This window comes from Embiotoca jacksoni, unplaced genomic scaffold, assembly GCF_022577435.1.
Source record: "Embiotoca jacksoni isolate LCO1_2020_lvr unplaced genomic scaffold, fEmbJac1.0.p SCAF_19, whole genome shotgun sequence".
Classification (NCBI taxonomy): domain Eukaryota; kingdom Metazoa; phylum Chordata; class Actinopteri; family Embiotocidae; genus Embiotoca; species Embiotoca jacksoni.
Genome location: NW_027185329.1, coordinates 3430407 through 3447285, shown reverse-complemented (window position 1 = coordinate 3447285; position 16879 = coordinate 3430407). Strand labels below are relative to the sequence as shown.

Here is a 16879-nt window from a genome sequence, read left to right as displayed (position 1 = left end):
GATGTCTCGCGGTGTCCCCGACGCCGCTTTGATTCGTTACGAGTCGTGTCGTTTGTTTTCTGGTCGCTCCGACGTCTTCACCTCACGGTTGCGTTTGAAAGAACGAGCTGCAAAGACGTGTTTCTTAAAAATGTATTTATTTCATAATATAGAACAGCATCTCCAGCTCTAAGACAGATTTATAGACGGGAAGAGGACGGACGGACGGACGGACAAGACAGCTTCAGACAACAGAAGAGTGATAAAGGCGGTTTGTGAACCGTCTGCAGAGGAGGGAGGAGAAATGACTTGACCCGCAGCCGGCCGTCTCACCGGGTGATTACCGGGCGCCCAACTGATCGCTTGACATTTTCATCCGGACTCCTTCTATTTAGCCGATTCGATCAAGGAAACCTTAATTCGATTCCCGTCTGCAAACCGCCGTTTAAAGAGCATCTCCGCGCTGATGTCATCAGTGGTTTTGAAGTTTTCTCCTGAATCTCCTGCAGATTTACTTTTGACCTTTTGTACAATGCAGAGCGACGAAATCCACAAATCTTTGAACTGAATCATTCAAGTTGAATATCGCAGACGAGGGGTCGGGTCTACCGCTTCATGTTTCGTGTACAGGATGACACGCGTGATCTTCCCGTTAACACACGGACCGTATTTCTGAAAGCAGGAGACGTCCGGGTAAACTTTGATGGACGATGAAGATCATGAGGGGTCGAGGCGTTATTAAATATTCAATCACCGTTCTGAATTATGAGGCCGCGTAATCTCCTGCTTCTAGAAATACCCCCGAGGCCTCGAGTCCCAACCTTTCTGCCGCTCCCCTCGTACAGGAACCGAGCTCAGACGACGTCGCTCCGGCAGCGTTTTACTGAATCTGGCTTTCGCAATTTGTCTTTTCATGGCTGTTTGAACGTCAAAATAAGTCCGTCAACAAAAAAAAACCAGAGCGATTTAATTAATTCCCTTTTATTTAGGCTCTGAAAAGAACGTTTCGGAACCAAAGTAAACCTAAAATGTTGTTTATGTGAATATTTGTAATCATTATTAACATTTTATCTCATCATGTAACTGCTAATTGGCCGTGAAATGATCCCTTAAGAGTGAATTGCTTGTGGCATTTACATTTAGTCCAATTGTCCGGTTTGTGTTCAATTTATGAACCCGCAACTAAAAAAAAAAAATCCAAAACTAAATTATTTTAATTAAAAAAAAAAATTTAAATTACATTTTTCTCCCTAAAGTGTCACTTTTATTTCCACTAAATTATGTTATATTTAGTTTTGATGCCACTTTAGTCAAATGATTGAATTTAAATCCAATTAATTAACAGAGCGATTTGATTAATTGCCTTTTGTTTAGTAGACTTTGAAAAGAGCTATATTGGAACCAAAATAATGCTAAAATGTTGTTTATGTGAATATTCTGTATCTTTGTTTATATTATTAGCTTTTATTTATTTTTTTTAATCATGTAACTACTAATTGGCCGTGAAAAGATCATTTTACTCCGATTGTTTGGTTTGAATTAAAACATCAACTGGATGCTTCTTTTGGTTTTTGATATGAATTTTGAGTATGGAGACGCAAAGTGTTCAACTTATAAACATGTAACCCCAAAAATAACTAAATTATTTATTTTAATATTAATGACATTTTTTTAAATGTCATTTTCTCCATAAAGTCTCACCCTTTTTTTTTTTTTTTTTTTTTACTGCTACAGATGTTTTTGGTTGTGGGTCTAAATAAGTGTTCAAAAATCACTGCTATTGACGTAATATTTAGTATTTATTAGACTTCGATTAGAAATGCTTGTCTATGTGAATATTTTTAATCATCATTATCAGCTTTTACTTTGAACTTTTCCCAAATCATATAACTACTATTTATCACACTTGTTTAGTGTCTTTTAACAGGGACATTTTAAATATGATGCGTGTTATATATTCGGTTTTGAACACGATGGGTCTCCACATTGACCACAAGGGGGCATCAGAGCCGCACTGACAGCTCGGTTTTATTTGCCTTTGGCCAAGAAGGACCCGGTGTTCCCTCCTCTGCCATCTGCTCTCAAATATCACGTAGAAACTCAAGCGGTGTGGCAGCACCGGTTCCCAAAAAACCTCCCAAACCGACAGCAGTTGTCCAGTTTTGGTGAAGGTTCGACTCTCTCGTCGGGCGCAGTGACTTTTTTTTTTTTTTTTTTTCTGGCCGAGCTGGACGCAATTGTTTTACGGTAATATTTATGTTAAATACAAACCATTGAGTTTAATTTGAGAACGATATGTATAAATGTTGGTAAATAATTGTGATATCAACCACAACACCCTGCTCACCATTACGTGCGCTGTGTGCAAAGCAGCGCCACATTTCACACATTTAAAGAAACGACAGCTTCTTAAATGTTCAAGTCCGTTTAAAAAAACAAACAAACACGTGCTGATATGTGCAGTGAAACTTTTTTCTTGCTCTGATTCGTGCTTCATCACAAGATAAAAAAAAAAAAAAAAATCCAAAATTCTTGTTCTGTGCAAAAAAATATGAAAGCTGTTGAAGGAAAAATCAAAGAGGGGAATTTCGTATTAAAAAGACGAAGATACCAACTTGATTCGTCTCATTTTTGCACAGAACAAAACTCAATTTTGTCGCCGACAATGAATATGCACTGAAGAGACAGAAGGAAATATTACTGTTATTAACAACTCTCCAGTTCACACGTCGGTATGGTTTAAGACAACATGTGGAAAACTGTGAACTTTTCCCTTTAACAAAAAGCTCGTGACAAACTCAGCGTGTTGAGTTGGAAAGACTTGGAAGCTCTGATAAAAAAGATGCTGCCGAGTTGCATTACGGGAAATGTTGGTCCTCATATAACGGTTTAATCATCAAGTTCTGGATATTTCAGTTCGAGCTGCATCAACTGCTCCTTTTTAAAAAGATATCAAACGGACGCGCCAGGATTTAGTCTGCACCTAAATGAAGTTCAGAAACAGCAATTCCCATCATGCGACTTGTGGCCCGGTTACACGTCAATAAAACTCCAAACCAGCGTGACCGAAGGGACAAAGATGTTTCAACTTTAAGTGTAAAATCGACGAAATGCATCTTTAAAGCCGCATTAACTTGTATTCTCCCGACTCCAGGGACAGATGAGCGTTGTATCAAGGTAGATATTTTAATAGCAGATGTGACGTTTAAAAAAAAAGGTCATTTCCCGTTGACGTGGGTGAAGGAGCCGCGGCGCGATGATCTGTTGGATCCTTCAAACATCTGATAACACAAACATCTTGTTTACAAGTACATTGATATGTAAGAAACACAAACACAGGGGGGAAAAAAAAAAAACGCAATAATAAATAGACTCTTAAATTGCCTGAAAAGAAAAAGAAGGTGCAGCGTGTGGAACATAAACATCAAGAATATTCAACGAATCGACCGACGAGAACACGGCCGACTCCGAATCCGAGCTGCCGAGGAACAACGTGAACTTCCAGCTGCTCGGTGTCGGCCGGTCGGCAAGTTTAAAACGGTTGTCTTGAGCGGTTTCCGTCAGTAACCGGATTCTCCTCAAAATAAAAACCGTCAAAATATTCCTCATTTCACCTTTTTTCTTCTTCCTCTCCTTTCTTTGGGAACAATAAGCATCAAAAGAGAGACGTGACCTTTGACCTGCCGGCAGCATTCAGGCCGCTTGAGCTACATGAAGTACCGTACTTCCTTCAACCAACATGGCTGCCACACAAGAGAAACAACAACAACAACAACAAAACAAAAAAAAATGTCCACACACAAACACACACTTCAACAGCTGGTGCAGAAACACACACGATGGAACAGCAAAAACATGACGGATGATTTCAATGGTGACGTGATGACGAGTTTGGATTTGTGCAAACGCTCTGCTTTTTACTATATATATATATATATATATACACATATATATATATATATGTGTGTGTGTATATATGTGTATATATATATATATATACACACACACATCATCTTTCTGAACATGGAGACATTCTGCTGTCTGGGTTTCGACGCACATCAGCCACGATTCGGAAAAAGCATCTCACCATCAGAACCGTCCCGTCACCTGATCGGACGCTCCGGGAATATTTCTAGGACACGGAGATGATGATCCTCCCCCCCCCCCAAAAAAAAAGAGTCAATTTTTCATCCTCTTTTGCCGTAAAACATTCCTCCTCCTCCTCCTCGTCGTCTTTAATGCTGAGATGCTTTCGGTCACCGGGCTGACTGAGAAAAAGGCATTCAAAAAGGGGGAACAAGTAACGACCGACTCGAACCAGCTGGTACCTTCAGTAATCTAACAACAACAACACAACCTCTTCAAGAAAAACACAACAACGTATGGCTTTAGAAAACATCCGGCCTCTTTCAGACGAGACGAGAAAGCAGCGCGACCGAGAACAAGTCTTCTGAACAATATAAGCTTCTGTACAATCAGGCACAAAAATAAACACTTTTTTTTTCTTTTTTTCTTTCTTTTCTTTGAATCTCTGAATTATTTGTTTTGGTCTTTGGTACCGCAGAAGAAGATGAAGCTCCGTGTGCTACGGGGTCTGAGCGCTTTCCCTTTCTGGTCGAGCTCGGAGAGTTTACGAAGCGCTTTATGGAAGCGGCGTGTCTGAACGACGCCGCGCGAGCGATCCTCGTTTTGTCCGAAGCGTCTCCGAGGTAACCAACGGGAAGCGCCGACGGTCGGGAACCTCCCCTCTTGTTAAAAGGTCCTTTTGATGCCAGTTGTGAGAAAAAAAAAATATATGTTTGGCAACTGATCTGAAAATGAAAATGTGTGTTCAGATTCCGGTACAGGACACCCCGCGGGCGGCAGGGGTCCGATCAGACGCTGCCTGGATCCTTCAACATGAAGTACTGCAGCGCTTCAGGCCGACTCGCGGCACGTATTCCCTCCACAGATCTTCTTTCTCCGCTTTTAGAAAGAACCGGTTCCCTAAAAGCAGCCGAGTCTTTCAGCTCCGTGTTGCTTCCAGCAGAGAGTTCAAACTGAAGCAGGGTTTATAAAATGGTGGCAGAGGAGGGAGGGAGGGAGGGAGGATGAGGGGGGAGGGGGGGTTATGACTCCTCTCCCCCAGGTGTGTGTGTGTGTGTGTGTGTGTGTGTGTGTGTGTGTGTGTGTGTGTTACAGCCGGCGGCCCCGGGGAGTCAGCAGTGGGAGGCCTCGATGGGCGACAGCGTCAGGATGCTGCGATCGTTGGAGTAGAAGTTCTCCGTGTCGCTCCAAGACCTGAAAACAGGCAGCAGTGACTGAGGGTTAGGAGGCTGACGCAGTGTGTGTGTGTGTGTGTGTGTGTGTGTGTGTGTGTGTGTGTGTGTGTGTGTGTGTGTGTGTGTGTGTGTAGCTGGGGGACAGAGGGGTGAAGGGTTAGTGATGAGTGTGATGGTGTTAGTGTTGAGTATCAGAAGTCTCTCCTCATTAACTCCCAACTAATCCCGTCATCGGCTCGGTTCATTTTAAAGTCCACCCCCCCCCGTCAGAACGCTTTGGTTATTTTTACACGACAGATTTCCATTTTGCCTTTCGTTTGTTTCCATGGTTAAAGGGGCGGGGCTTACCGGAAGAACCGGCGACGTCGCCTATTTAATTGCACCAATCAGAGCAACATTTGTGGGATCGTAGGTACCGACTAGAGCAACAGAGGTTGTTTTAATCAGTCAGGATTAGTTAACAGCTTAATCATTTTATGATATTGATATTAATATTAATACTAATATGTCTTCAGGGGTTTTATGAGTTCATAAGTGAAGCTACCGGGAACTGAATTAGATTCCTGTCTAAAATAACAAAATATAAACACCCACATAAAATCCAATGTTTGTTTTTTTTTCAAATAGGACAGGTAATGACATTTCTTAAAGTTAGAAATGGAAATAATATATATAGGGGAAAATTATTCTTTAGGGCCACTCAGTAAGACCAAAAAGATTTATTTAATGTCTCTAAAAAGGGGATTTAAATATTTGAAACTTGCGTTCTTCCCTGAATCTGTAGAGGTGAGACTTGAGCTACTCAACTCATGGATATAAATCAACAGAGAAAAATTAATATCATGATTAACAAGCATCAGCAACATCCTTGCCTCATTTATCCATCCAGAAGAAAAACCACCAGTGTTCAACTTCCTGCTGGTAAAACCTACATCGTTAGCAGGCTTTTTTAAACATCTTTGCATCTTTACTAGAAAAATAGGTTATCATGCTGCCCGATGTTCCAAAACACTCAGCATGTATGATCACAGTATCAAATGATATATATTTGTATTTAGGAGATCTGGCACAGGAACAGTCCTTTACTGTTATTCGCTCCGCAAACTGGATCTCCTGTCTGACGAAGACGGATCTCGAACAGCTAATCTCATCCGTCAGCGTTTTGTACCGACTGGAAAAGAAAAAGAAACATGAATCCTTTATGAAGGTCACGGCTTCCCGCTGATTAAAGGTCGCAGCAGACCGACCTCCGCTGCGCGACTCGTGTCAGAGCCGACGACCGGAGCGTCTACCTCAGAGCGCCGGGCGGGGAGTCGCTCAGAGACTCGGTTCAAACATCCAAACAGAAAGCTTTATTCTGGCCGCTCCGCCTGATCTCCACGAGAAGCCTGGAAGCCCGTTTACACGCGTGTCAAGAGGACGGGAGTTCAACTTCAGACTTGTTGATGAAGTCATTTCTGCACCTCTCTGTCCACTTTCACAAATACCAACATAAATTTCTTTTATTTTTGTTTTTAATGTCGGCGGCTCCTCTGAATAATTCTCCTGACCTTTAACTCGACGCCGCTCTGCGCGATGAAGACAACCGTTTTAAGACCTGGTGAACGGAGGAACCGGAGATACTTTAAATAGGCTCATGACTCAAACCCGCGCTTTAGACTGGAGGCACGCTCACGTGCTAAACACGGCTAGCTCGGCTGTCTACCGGGGGCCGTGGTGAACGTGAATAAAAATAACCGTCTTTCGAGGGCGTGGGCGCCCAGGAACGCTTTCGGGACGAGCCGGCGGGAACACGAACCCGAGAAAAGAACAGAACGGGCAGATTTGTGATGAGATGGGAGATCGCGGAGGACGTTCACAGCACATGAATAATTAATCAAGACGGTCGGACAACAATTATGCAGATTTCAGACACAGAAGGACGAAGACACAGAGAGGACTGGGAAAAAAAAAAGACAAGTGCAGGAGGGGGGGCGGGGGGGGGGAGGGGGGAGGCACAAATACATACAGGTTTATATTGTATACAAAATACCAAAGGCAACAGCAGCCCCCATGCAACGAGACAGAGTCTGGGCGTTCTCATTTTGTAGCCCCTCTGGTCGACGGGTGGAATTTAAAACTCCACCCGGCTAGAACACTCCTGGTTATAAAACGAGCACACCCTCGACGTTGGCCTCTTCACAGAAGCACATATAAGGCTTCCGGATTCAGTAGAAAAAGATTAGTAGATACAGGAAGTAGCAGAAAAACCAAAACAAAACAAAAGACTCTCAGAGACTACACTTCCCAGCAGCCTCTCTGGTTGAGGGTGTGGTCCCCTTGTTCGAGGAGGAAGAGGAGCAACACGGCAGCTGAATCGCCGTCCATTTTTTTAATTTTAATTTTTACTTTTCATTAAGATTTCTAAAGTAGATTAAAGAATCACTTAAGATTGTTTACATTTTGTTGCACCACAGCTGACAAGTGGCCTGAAATGTTTAAAAAGGAAAAAAAAAAAGAAATATCTGGCCATAAGATGCACGTCTGTTCATCAGCGTCTCAAACTGGTCCTGGTCTTTGAGTAAACTTTGGGTGAAGGCCAATCTGCACTCCCTTCTTCCACATATCAAAAGGTCTCAGTCGAATTGTTTTGGCGTTTGGACGGCGACTCGGCTGCCTGGATGCGACAGCGACACGCGGGCATCTCCCTCTCTCGTTTGTTATGGGGGGACGTCATCTTTGACTCCTGACATCCGTGTCTACTCCTGCTTTGTCGCCCCGAGATTCAAGATCCAAGCAACAACAGGTCAAAAGTCGAGCAGCCGACTGCGGCTGGGCTTCCAATAAATATCAGATAAATACAATACGTGTGTTATACAAGTTGTAAATATGCTTGCTATATGTACCTCGGTGTCATTAAGCATAGAATACAGGGATGCGTGGATATAGTCCCTTTCCCTTATGGCAGTATCCTAGCATTAAGGCCAAACGTGGGCGGAGCCTCACTTCTCGTTCAATCGTTCTTCGTAGGTTCCTGCATTATTTCCTCAAAGGGGTGAAGAAGAGGAGGGACGGATGAAGGGATGCGGTGAGGACAAAAATAAACCTTTCACCCCAGATTCTATTAGTTGACTGTTGTTTGTATTTACAGTCTAAAGCACATCCAAGCGAAGCGTTTTATGCATGTTCATTGTTTGTGTTTCATCCTTCCGGGAGCACAAATTGGCTGCAGTGTGCTCACTTGGAAGAATCCAATTGGCTGCTTCGTGCCAAGGTCAGAAAACAAATCAATCATTCCCACGGGAAGAAATTCATCTTAAGTGAATCAAGCATTTAGTGGCAATTTCCACCTCAAGCAAAAGAGTCTAGTTAGTTTTAGTGAAATGAGCCTGGCAGCAGCTGTAATAGATTATTTCATGGTGAATATCCCACCCGCAGAACATCAGAGCAATAATGAGGAGTATAAATATTAAAGCACGGGACCTGATTTATGATCTCCACTGGCTGAAAGTTTGACATTACCGGATACGTTAATTAATGCGCTGCAGAGATGTCATCATGACGCGCTCGACCACAGAGAGTCTGCAGGTAACTGTCCAGAGGGGCTGAAGGGAGGGCGAGGAGGAACGGTGGCGCCCCTTATGTCGCCCTGCATGCAGTCATCACCTTTACAAACACACACACACACACACACACACACACACGAGTCATGAACGAATAAACAAACAAACATGCGTGCACACACACACACACACACACACACACCACCCGAAGCCGTGCAAAGTCCACTGCAAAAGACTCACACGACACGGAGAACAAGAATGCTAGATCTTCATTACTGATCGGATCGATACCGAGTGTCCCAAGCCGTGTTGAGGAGTATTGATTGCTCAGCAGAAAGTGCCGATCGGGTCAATTAAAATCAATGACCTCACGGAGTCACTGGGATTCAGGTGAAAAAAAAAAGAAAAAAAAAAAAAGAACAAAACTGCAGACCAGCAAACTGGGAACTCCGGAGTCTAAAAGCTCTCTGTCATAAAGGATGATAAAATGTCAACAAAGTGGACCCGCAGCGTCGGAGAAAAGTCCAGTCCGCATCACTCTGTGCAGTAAAATGACATCATGTTTCAGTATTACTGAAGGCGGTTGATTTCGGCGCCACCAAAATGCAACGTCGCCGCAAAGTCCGACTTCAGAGGAGCTTCTGCAGCTCTTCGCCCGGAGTTTTAACACCGGAAATGTTTCGTCTCTAGAGGAGCAGCCCTCCAACGAACAAGAGGGTCTACCGGACGATACAGGAACCTAAAGCTAACAAGCCAATATAATAACAGCGGTGGCGTCGTCCGTTAAAGTGCATTACAGATGAGACAACTTCTCTTAAAAAAAAAAAAAACCCTGTCCAATCAGACCATTTGGACACCAGCCTTTGATTGTAAATTACAGAAAAGAGAAACAGAGGAGACAAAGACAGGACAGACAGAACAACAGTAGCATATGATTAGGACACAGACAGACAGACGAGACACCCCGTCGTGTCGTAGTGAGACCGGTTCGTTGCCTGTTGATCGCAGGCATTACTACAAAAATACCGTGACCCAAATTCTCCCGGGCTGCACTGCCAAACATCCGCATGCCGCACGGCCATCGCAATCTCTAAAGGTTTTGGCGAGAAGGCGTGCGGATGCTTTCCGACGGTATACGAGGTGAAGCGCTCCCCTCCGGTCGGACTCTGATGGTAATTACAAACTCTCAAAGTCCACGATGGCTTCATCCACACATGTTCGGCCTCTTACTCCTCCTCCGGGCTGCCGTCCCAAAGTCCCGCTAAGCTTCCACCCCTAAAAAAAAAATAAAAATAAAAAAAACACCCGCCTCTATGACCGTGTGAACACCCAGCTCCACCCCTCCCACGACGACGACGACGACCAGGCGGAACGAGAAGGACTTACAGCGGAGTTGTCGTCACCTTACGGGCGATAAGAGTCGGGACTGCAGCCCAGATTTTTGACACCAAGAGATGGTGAGGGTTCATCGGGATTCATAATCATTGCTTCCTGTCGCCGCCGCCCCCCCCCACCTGTTGCTGCGGCTGGACGCTTGACAACTGTTGGCGCTGGCCTTGCACTGTCCGGTCATGTGCTCCAGGAGGCGGGCCAGGCGGGAACAGCCACTCTGCCCATGTTGGTAGCAGCACAGGGACTCCACACAGCTGAGGGCCTGCGCCTGGGAGGCTGATAGAGACTGGAGGAAGTGCAGAAGGAGAGCAGGAGAAGATAAATGAGGGAGAGCGGCGTGGAGAGGTTACGAGAAGTAAGAACGAGGACAGGAGGAAAGAGAAGGAGAAAAAGAGAAGAGCAGAAATTAAAATCAACACGACAACTGGCCGACTATCACTTCTCACAAGATGATAAGGGCAACTGGAGGATGACATATCGCATGCTGTCACGGCAACAATGATGTACAGGAAAAACATGCTACACTGTGGGAGGAGGGGATGGGGGGACGGGGGACTGAAATGTTGCAAATAAAAACAAATAACTCATCGAACCTGGAAGCAAATGTTGAGGAAACGGACCAAAAAAGCTCAAAGTGCTGAATCAGAAAGGATCTGCGGTAGATTTCAGGGTGACTGAAGCAGATCAATGTGTCTTTGTTTGGAAACCACATTAGACTGAAGAGTTATTCACAGACTAAACTACTACTCAGATTACGTCTTGTGGCACCATTTTCTACAGTGGTTTCATTCCAGGTTTCACTAAATTGCAATTATTTGAGCAGACCGCAATCATTTTATAAAGTACTGCTGGATGAAACTAACAGAAATGTAATATTTCCATCACTTGGTCCACATCTTTTCCCCCGTTTGAGGTTTGACTGGCACTTATTCAATGACGTCATCTCTGTGCACCTCCTTCTTCTGCTATAATTTAATGGCACACAAGTGGAGAGTCATCGCCACCATAGTACATGGTTTACTTTAGTTACTGGAACCTCCTATTGTCAGCACTTTTTGTATATATATATATATATTTTTTTTTAATCTTTAAATTGTCATTGTAAACAAAAATGTAAAAGAGCTGATATGACAAAGTCTAAAAGTCAAACAGAAATGCAATTTGTATGCCAATAAATGCCTCTTCTTCTGTATAAGGTGTATCACTGATCTATGATTAGGGTTTCTACTTTAATAGTGGCATGAAATGAACAGAAAGACAAATAAATCATTCATCTCAATTATTGATATCACAATTAATCATCTCCTAAAACTTCAGGATTGTGAAGCCTCAGTTTCAGATACTAGCAGGAGACTTTAGGCAAGAGACTGTGTAACATTTACAAGTAAAGTAAGCCGGTTTTTATTTTCCTCCTGGGATCCTCAGAGCAGAGGTGTTTTTATTTCCTTCTCCGACACCGGAACCCGTGGCAGTATACGTGATTTCAGAGTGATCCTTCAAGGCGAGGCGAGCCGTCTCTCTGTTGCAAGGCCTCGATAGCTCAGCTCAGGTCTTTTCTGCCGGGCTGTCATATCCGTGATGGATCACTCAGCGTCCGATCTGCACCCTTCAGCATAAACTAACCATGAACCAAGGCCAGCTGATCAGACTCTCAGGCAGTAATATGAGACCAGCTCCTTTTAGTTTACTCCTTTGCCTTTATAATGGCATTTTATTATAGTTATATATACGCATTATAATGAAATCTTTGCACATACCGTCTTGACTTTGTATCTTGGGTTTACATTGAATACAAAATAAAAGTTGAAATCAAAACATTTCACATCATTTTATCAGATCAGCTTCCTTTCATACTGTAGAAGTAAAAACAGCTAAATATTGTGTGAATGAAGAAGCCGAGTCGCAGTACACAGAAACCTCCCAGTACAATAACGAGGCTAAAAATAGATCTTATGACTAATCAGATTCCTCCACGAGCCAGTGATGCATTGGTGGATAAAACTGAATGAAGCTGCTGCTGCTGCCTAGAAACCTGAGGGATCAGGTGGCTCTGCCGGTCTGAGTCAGCGCCCGAGAGCCGGTGTGTGACGGAGAGGAGACAGAGCGGTGTGAGGTTACAAATCTGGTTTGCATGGCTCACCCTCCTTTTCTACACAACAACAACAGGACAGCGAAATTACAGATTAACCCCAGAATTGCTTCAGTGAACCATCTGGTTCTTCAAGTTTAACTTATTGTTGTTGTTATCGTTTCGTCTTGATTAAAATTTACTCCGAGGTGGAGCAACGTATAATTCTCAAGACTGTTTGAGTGCCATTGAAAGTGAAGTCGAGGTTATGTAAGCTTTAAAAACTTCCAGCTTCTTAAGAGTACATAAAAAGTTAAGGAATAATTCAAACGCTTGGTTGTGGTCGAAAATCAACAAGTCAAGAGGTTTACAAAATTTTCTTTTTTAGGAAACGATTTCTAAATCGTGTCCTCCGTCGTTGGACAGAGTCCTGCTTTATTTGTGGCTGCTCGTCTTCCACAGCGCTCTGGCTGATGGTGCTGCTGTTACATTGCTCTGCAGCAGAAACCGGAGACTGTTGGCATGAAACCAAACTACTTCTACTTCTTGGCTGGCAACAGCAAAACACAGACCGATCAAACTGAATATATATTTCGATATATATTTATGGCAGTGTTGGGTGCTGCGAGGTGATAAAATCCTCTATTATAACATTGTTGGATCTGGTTTGGTCTTTGAAAAAAATATATATAAAATTTCATAAAATAAACTTGTGTTGTTGCACTTTCCACCACAGTGAAGATAAAAGTCGAGGCTGTAAAATGTGTTTACTCCAAACTACAGAAGAAGAAGAAGCCACAGCTGCAGCTATGGACATGAATTAAAACTAGTTTATTTGTTGGTGAAACGTTCCCCGACGTTTCTCTGTTGCTGCGACCACATGGGTGATAAACACTTTCCCAGATGACTGATTGCTGCTCCACCAGTTGATGTAGTAGTTCCTTAAATCAGTCCTCACAGCACTTCTAAATCAGTAGTATCAACTGACCGCGCTCATGTTACATTACTTTTTCAGTTCTGCAGAAGCAGCAGCCCATAAACTGTTCACAGTAAAACCGGGCCAAACCATATGATTAACGGTTCTCTTGTAAACGTGGGTTCTCTGAGGAAGGGAAGCCAGAAATGAAGGCTTTGCTATAAAATTGACCGATAGCGACGGTTACACGGGTGTCATTGTCCTCTGGCTTCTTACTTACTATATTAGAGCTCAGCGAGGTTCTTGTTTTGTTGTCCATTTATCGAGCACAGAGGAAGTGAGATCTAAACTGTAACGCACTTTGGTGTGAGACAATATAATAATCTTTTTTTTGTTTGATCAATGAACACTGTGTGTAGAGAAAGTAACAACACTGACACCGTAAAATTATGGTACCAAAGAAAAAAAAATGTGTCGAGCAAGCAATGATACATTGAGTGGGAGCTGATGGTTGAATGAAAAAAAAAAAAAAAAAAGAAGAAATGGCTGAGACGATGAAGTCAGCATGCCAACAGCAATCTCTCTCTCTCTGTCTGAACTCTGAACCCATACCTGATTAATAACAGTGAGTGGTGAAGGGAGACCGGGTTGGGGAGGGAAAGTATGGACACAGTCATGGTTGGGTAAGGGAGGACGGGAGGGTCAGTCACATCTGGGCAGGGAAGGGTGAGGTTATCCATCGAAAGGGGGGCGGGGGGAGGGGGGGCAGGGGAGGGAAGGATGGGGTTAATCATGACTGGGTGGGAAAGTATGGGGTCATTCATATAAACAAAGTGAGACACACAGGAGTAGTAGTAGTATTTTCTTTTTTACGTGAAAATAAAAGGGCAGCGTGGGAGGCAATGATCGGAGGTGCAGGTTGGCGTGACCAAACATGTGCATTTGGCTGCAGCTGTGAGGGGGGTGCACGGGGTTGGTTCGTCCCCAGGTGAAGCCATAATGCCAGGGCAGTGAGAGACAATGGGAGTGAAAGTACATATGTGGTTACTACCTAGGGGAGCATGGGTCTGGGCCGGGGGCAGCAGGGGGAGGATAAGCAGCTAGCAGGTGCCAATTGTCCTCCCCTGGGCTCCGCTGGGCTTTAACAGGGTCATATTCTGGGCCGACTGAACCCTCACCCTCTTCCATCTGAAGGACACAAGATGCTTTCAGTGAGCCCTGCTGGCTGGTCAAACAGCTCATCCATCAGTCAGCGAGGTAGACTGTTGGCAGGCCGGACATCGGCGTGGCAACATAACCGATCACACTGCAAAAAACATCCATCTTAGGCTTTTACTCTCATATTCAATCTTTAAATCTTCATTGAAACAAGTCAACGATTTGGATGATCAGGTCATGTTTTCGTCCACGCGTTAAAAGATTTGTTTATCCGTATTTTGAGTCTTATTCAAAGAAATAATCTCGTCCAACTAGCGGTATCTTACATTTTCCTGGGTACGGGGGCAGGGGTGGGGATGTGTTTTTCAGTGCTGGTTATTTACAAACTAGCGGATTAATTAGTCGCTAACAAGCAGTCAGTCCAGCTCGCACTGTAGGGGGGCAGTTAATTGAAAACATTTCTGAGCTTCACTCGACATCAATGCTGGACCTTCACAAGTGACCTCGTCAACATGGCGACAGAGCTGACAACAAATTTGTTTTAGCTGGCGAGGCAAATAAGACCAGCTGCTTCCTGCCTTTTGTGCATCCTTAGTCTTATTCCCCCGCTGCAGATCTGAACCGCGCTTTAATTGGGACTGTGGGACCGTCATAAATCACAAGCTGAAAAGATGTTTCTCAGAAAATATGATTGAGTTGATGAGGTCACTAGAGGAGGGCTTTGATTTGGGGAAAAAAAAAAAAAAAAAAAAAAAAAAAAAAAGCAGCAAGAGACAGACTGGACTAGAAGGCCGTCAAGCTCAGAAATAGTTGTAAATCTAGACAACAAATGAGCAGAAAGAAGCTTCAGGCAAACGAAAAGATGTCCCGAGGGAAGCGCAGATAAGAGCAAATCTATTAGCATCCAAACCAATTAACCTGCTGCTCGATCTATCAGAGCTCCGGAGTGGGCAAACAACCGTACACCCAGGAGAGCCCTGTGGTTTCTTTTGTGATTACTTCCATCTAATCTAATTAGGAAAAAAATAAATATCCTGAAAGCTATTGGAGGAATGATTTCACCACAACTGAAGGAATTGTACTATGCAACACATTAACATAAATATATAGTGCTTCGATTTCTAGAGAGGATCACGTGTAGTTCTAGGTGCTCTGTGCCGGCAGTTCATGCAACGCACAGGACACTTTATGATCTGTGAATCTATGGTTTGTTTCTGCTCATTGAGTTTGTGCTTTTTGCGACATTTTTAGTGACTTTGAATATACATGTAGATGCCACCTGATTGGGCTGCAGAAAAACACAAATTAGCATGCTATATAGGTGTCAAGATAACCACCAAGCAAAGTAGCATTTAAATGAACTAAACACACAATATAAAAAAAAAATACTAGCTCCAAGTCTTTCATGAAGGTTTGTTCAAATGATCCTGGACGGCTTCACATACGGAAAATCTCTAGAAAACTTTCACATTTATTTATGTTCAGAAGTAAAAACAGAAACCGCTCATGACTAAGGGATTTTTCCGTCTCACGCTATTGTCGGCTACAACAGTGCAAGATCAGAAAGTCATCCGTCTAAAGTCGCCGAGACAACCCGGCTGTTTGTCATGCTTCTAACGGGACGGCATCATGCTGCTCTACAAGACGGCCCGGACCATTTCCAGAGTCGGTCATGCAGCTGCAGTCGGTTCGCAGTCTTGTTCTGTGGATCGGTTGAAACCATGCAGGTGGACTAAACTCTGGAGGTGAGGAGAGTGTTTCGGCCGGCGAAACCAGTTTGAGGACTTTCTGGGCTAAGCGTACGTCAGAGGGATGGACCATGCTGTAGAGATAGGAGGGGTGGTTTGATGGGCTGCACCATGCGTCGGTTCGACGTGTCCCTTCTACATGCCGGGTTGTGGTTGTATGACACGACCGCTTGCTGAATAGTCAGGATGGCGGGTCTGAGCCTGACGGAGCAACTTTTTTTTTAAATGATGACCTTGAATCGGATTCCTGCATCACAACATTGCGCTCACGTTGCAATGAATGCTGGGAGTCAAAAATAAAATAAGTCACCGAGGGTTCCCATGTGATTTGACATTCATTCATTCACTTATTCATGTATTCAAGCGGTGGGGGGGGTGGGGTGGCGGGGTAATGACAAGGCCATGCTGTGACAGGCAGGACTGGGAGCGGTTTTAGAACATATTCTCTATGTTAGCCTCTCACCAAAAAAATGCAAAACATGCAGCGGCTGAAATGCTCGATATGACATTCTTCTGCATGACCCGACAAGCCCCGCCCACAAAAAACAAAAACAGGTTATCATTTCCCCCAATCCCAATCACAGAGAATGCTGATTGGCTTGTCCGGTGCATGCAGTCACAGACATGAAACGGGAGGCTCTAAAACTAACAGCACACAACTCTGCAGTCAGGATGCTGCCAGTGTTAGAAAAAAGGCCTCATGTTAAACATTTGAGTATTGTATAAATGATCATAAACAGGAGTGCCTTTTCCATTAAGCAATACTTTTTAGAGGCTGCTGGCATCTTTGTCAATAATCTATAATTACATCTTTC

At 43.8% G+C, this 16879-nt stretch overlaps 1 protein-coding gene across 4 annotated transcripts in view; it reads right to left on the bottom strand.

The window, feature by feature from the left end:
• Positions 1-118: 118 nt before the first annotated feature.
• Positions 119-16879, bottom strand: part of atp11b (ATPase phospholipid transporting 11B) — a 50620-nt gene continuing 33859 nt past the window's right edge. For 3 of the 4 annotated variants that reach the window (XM_069153033.1, XM_069153035.1, XM_069153034.1), the window contains 2 exons: positions 10297-10460; positions 119-5259 (listed from right to left, as the gene is read on the bottom strand). In XM_069153033.1, coding sequence (XP_069009134.1) covers positions 5178-5259; positions 10297-10460 — 246 coding nt within the window. In that variant the 3' untranslated portion in view covers positions 119-5177. The remainder of the gene's footprint in view (positions 5260-10296; positions 10461-16879) is intronic. The other variant, XR_011178403.1, reaches the window with a different exon arrangement.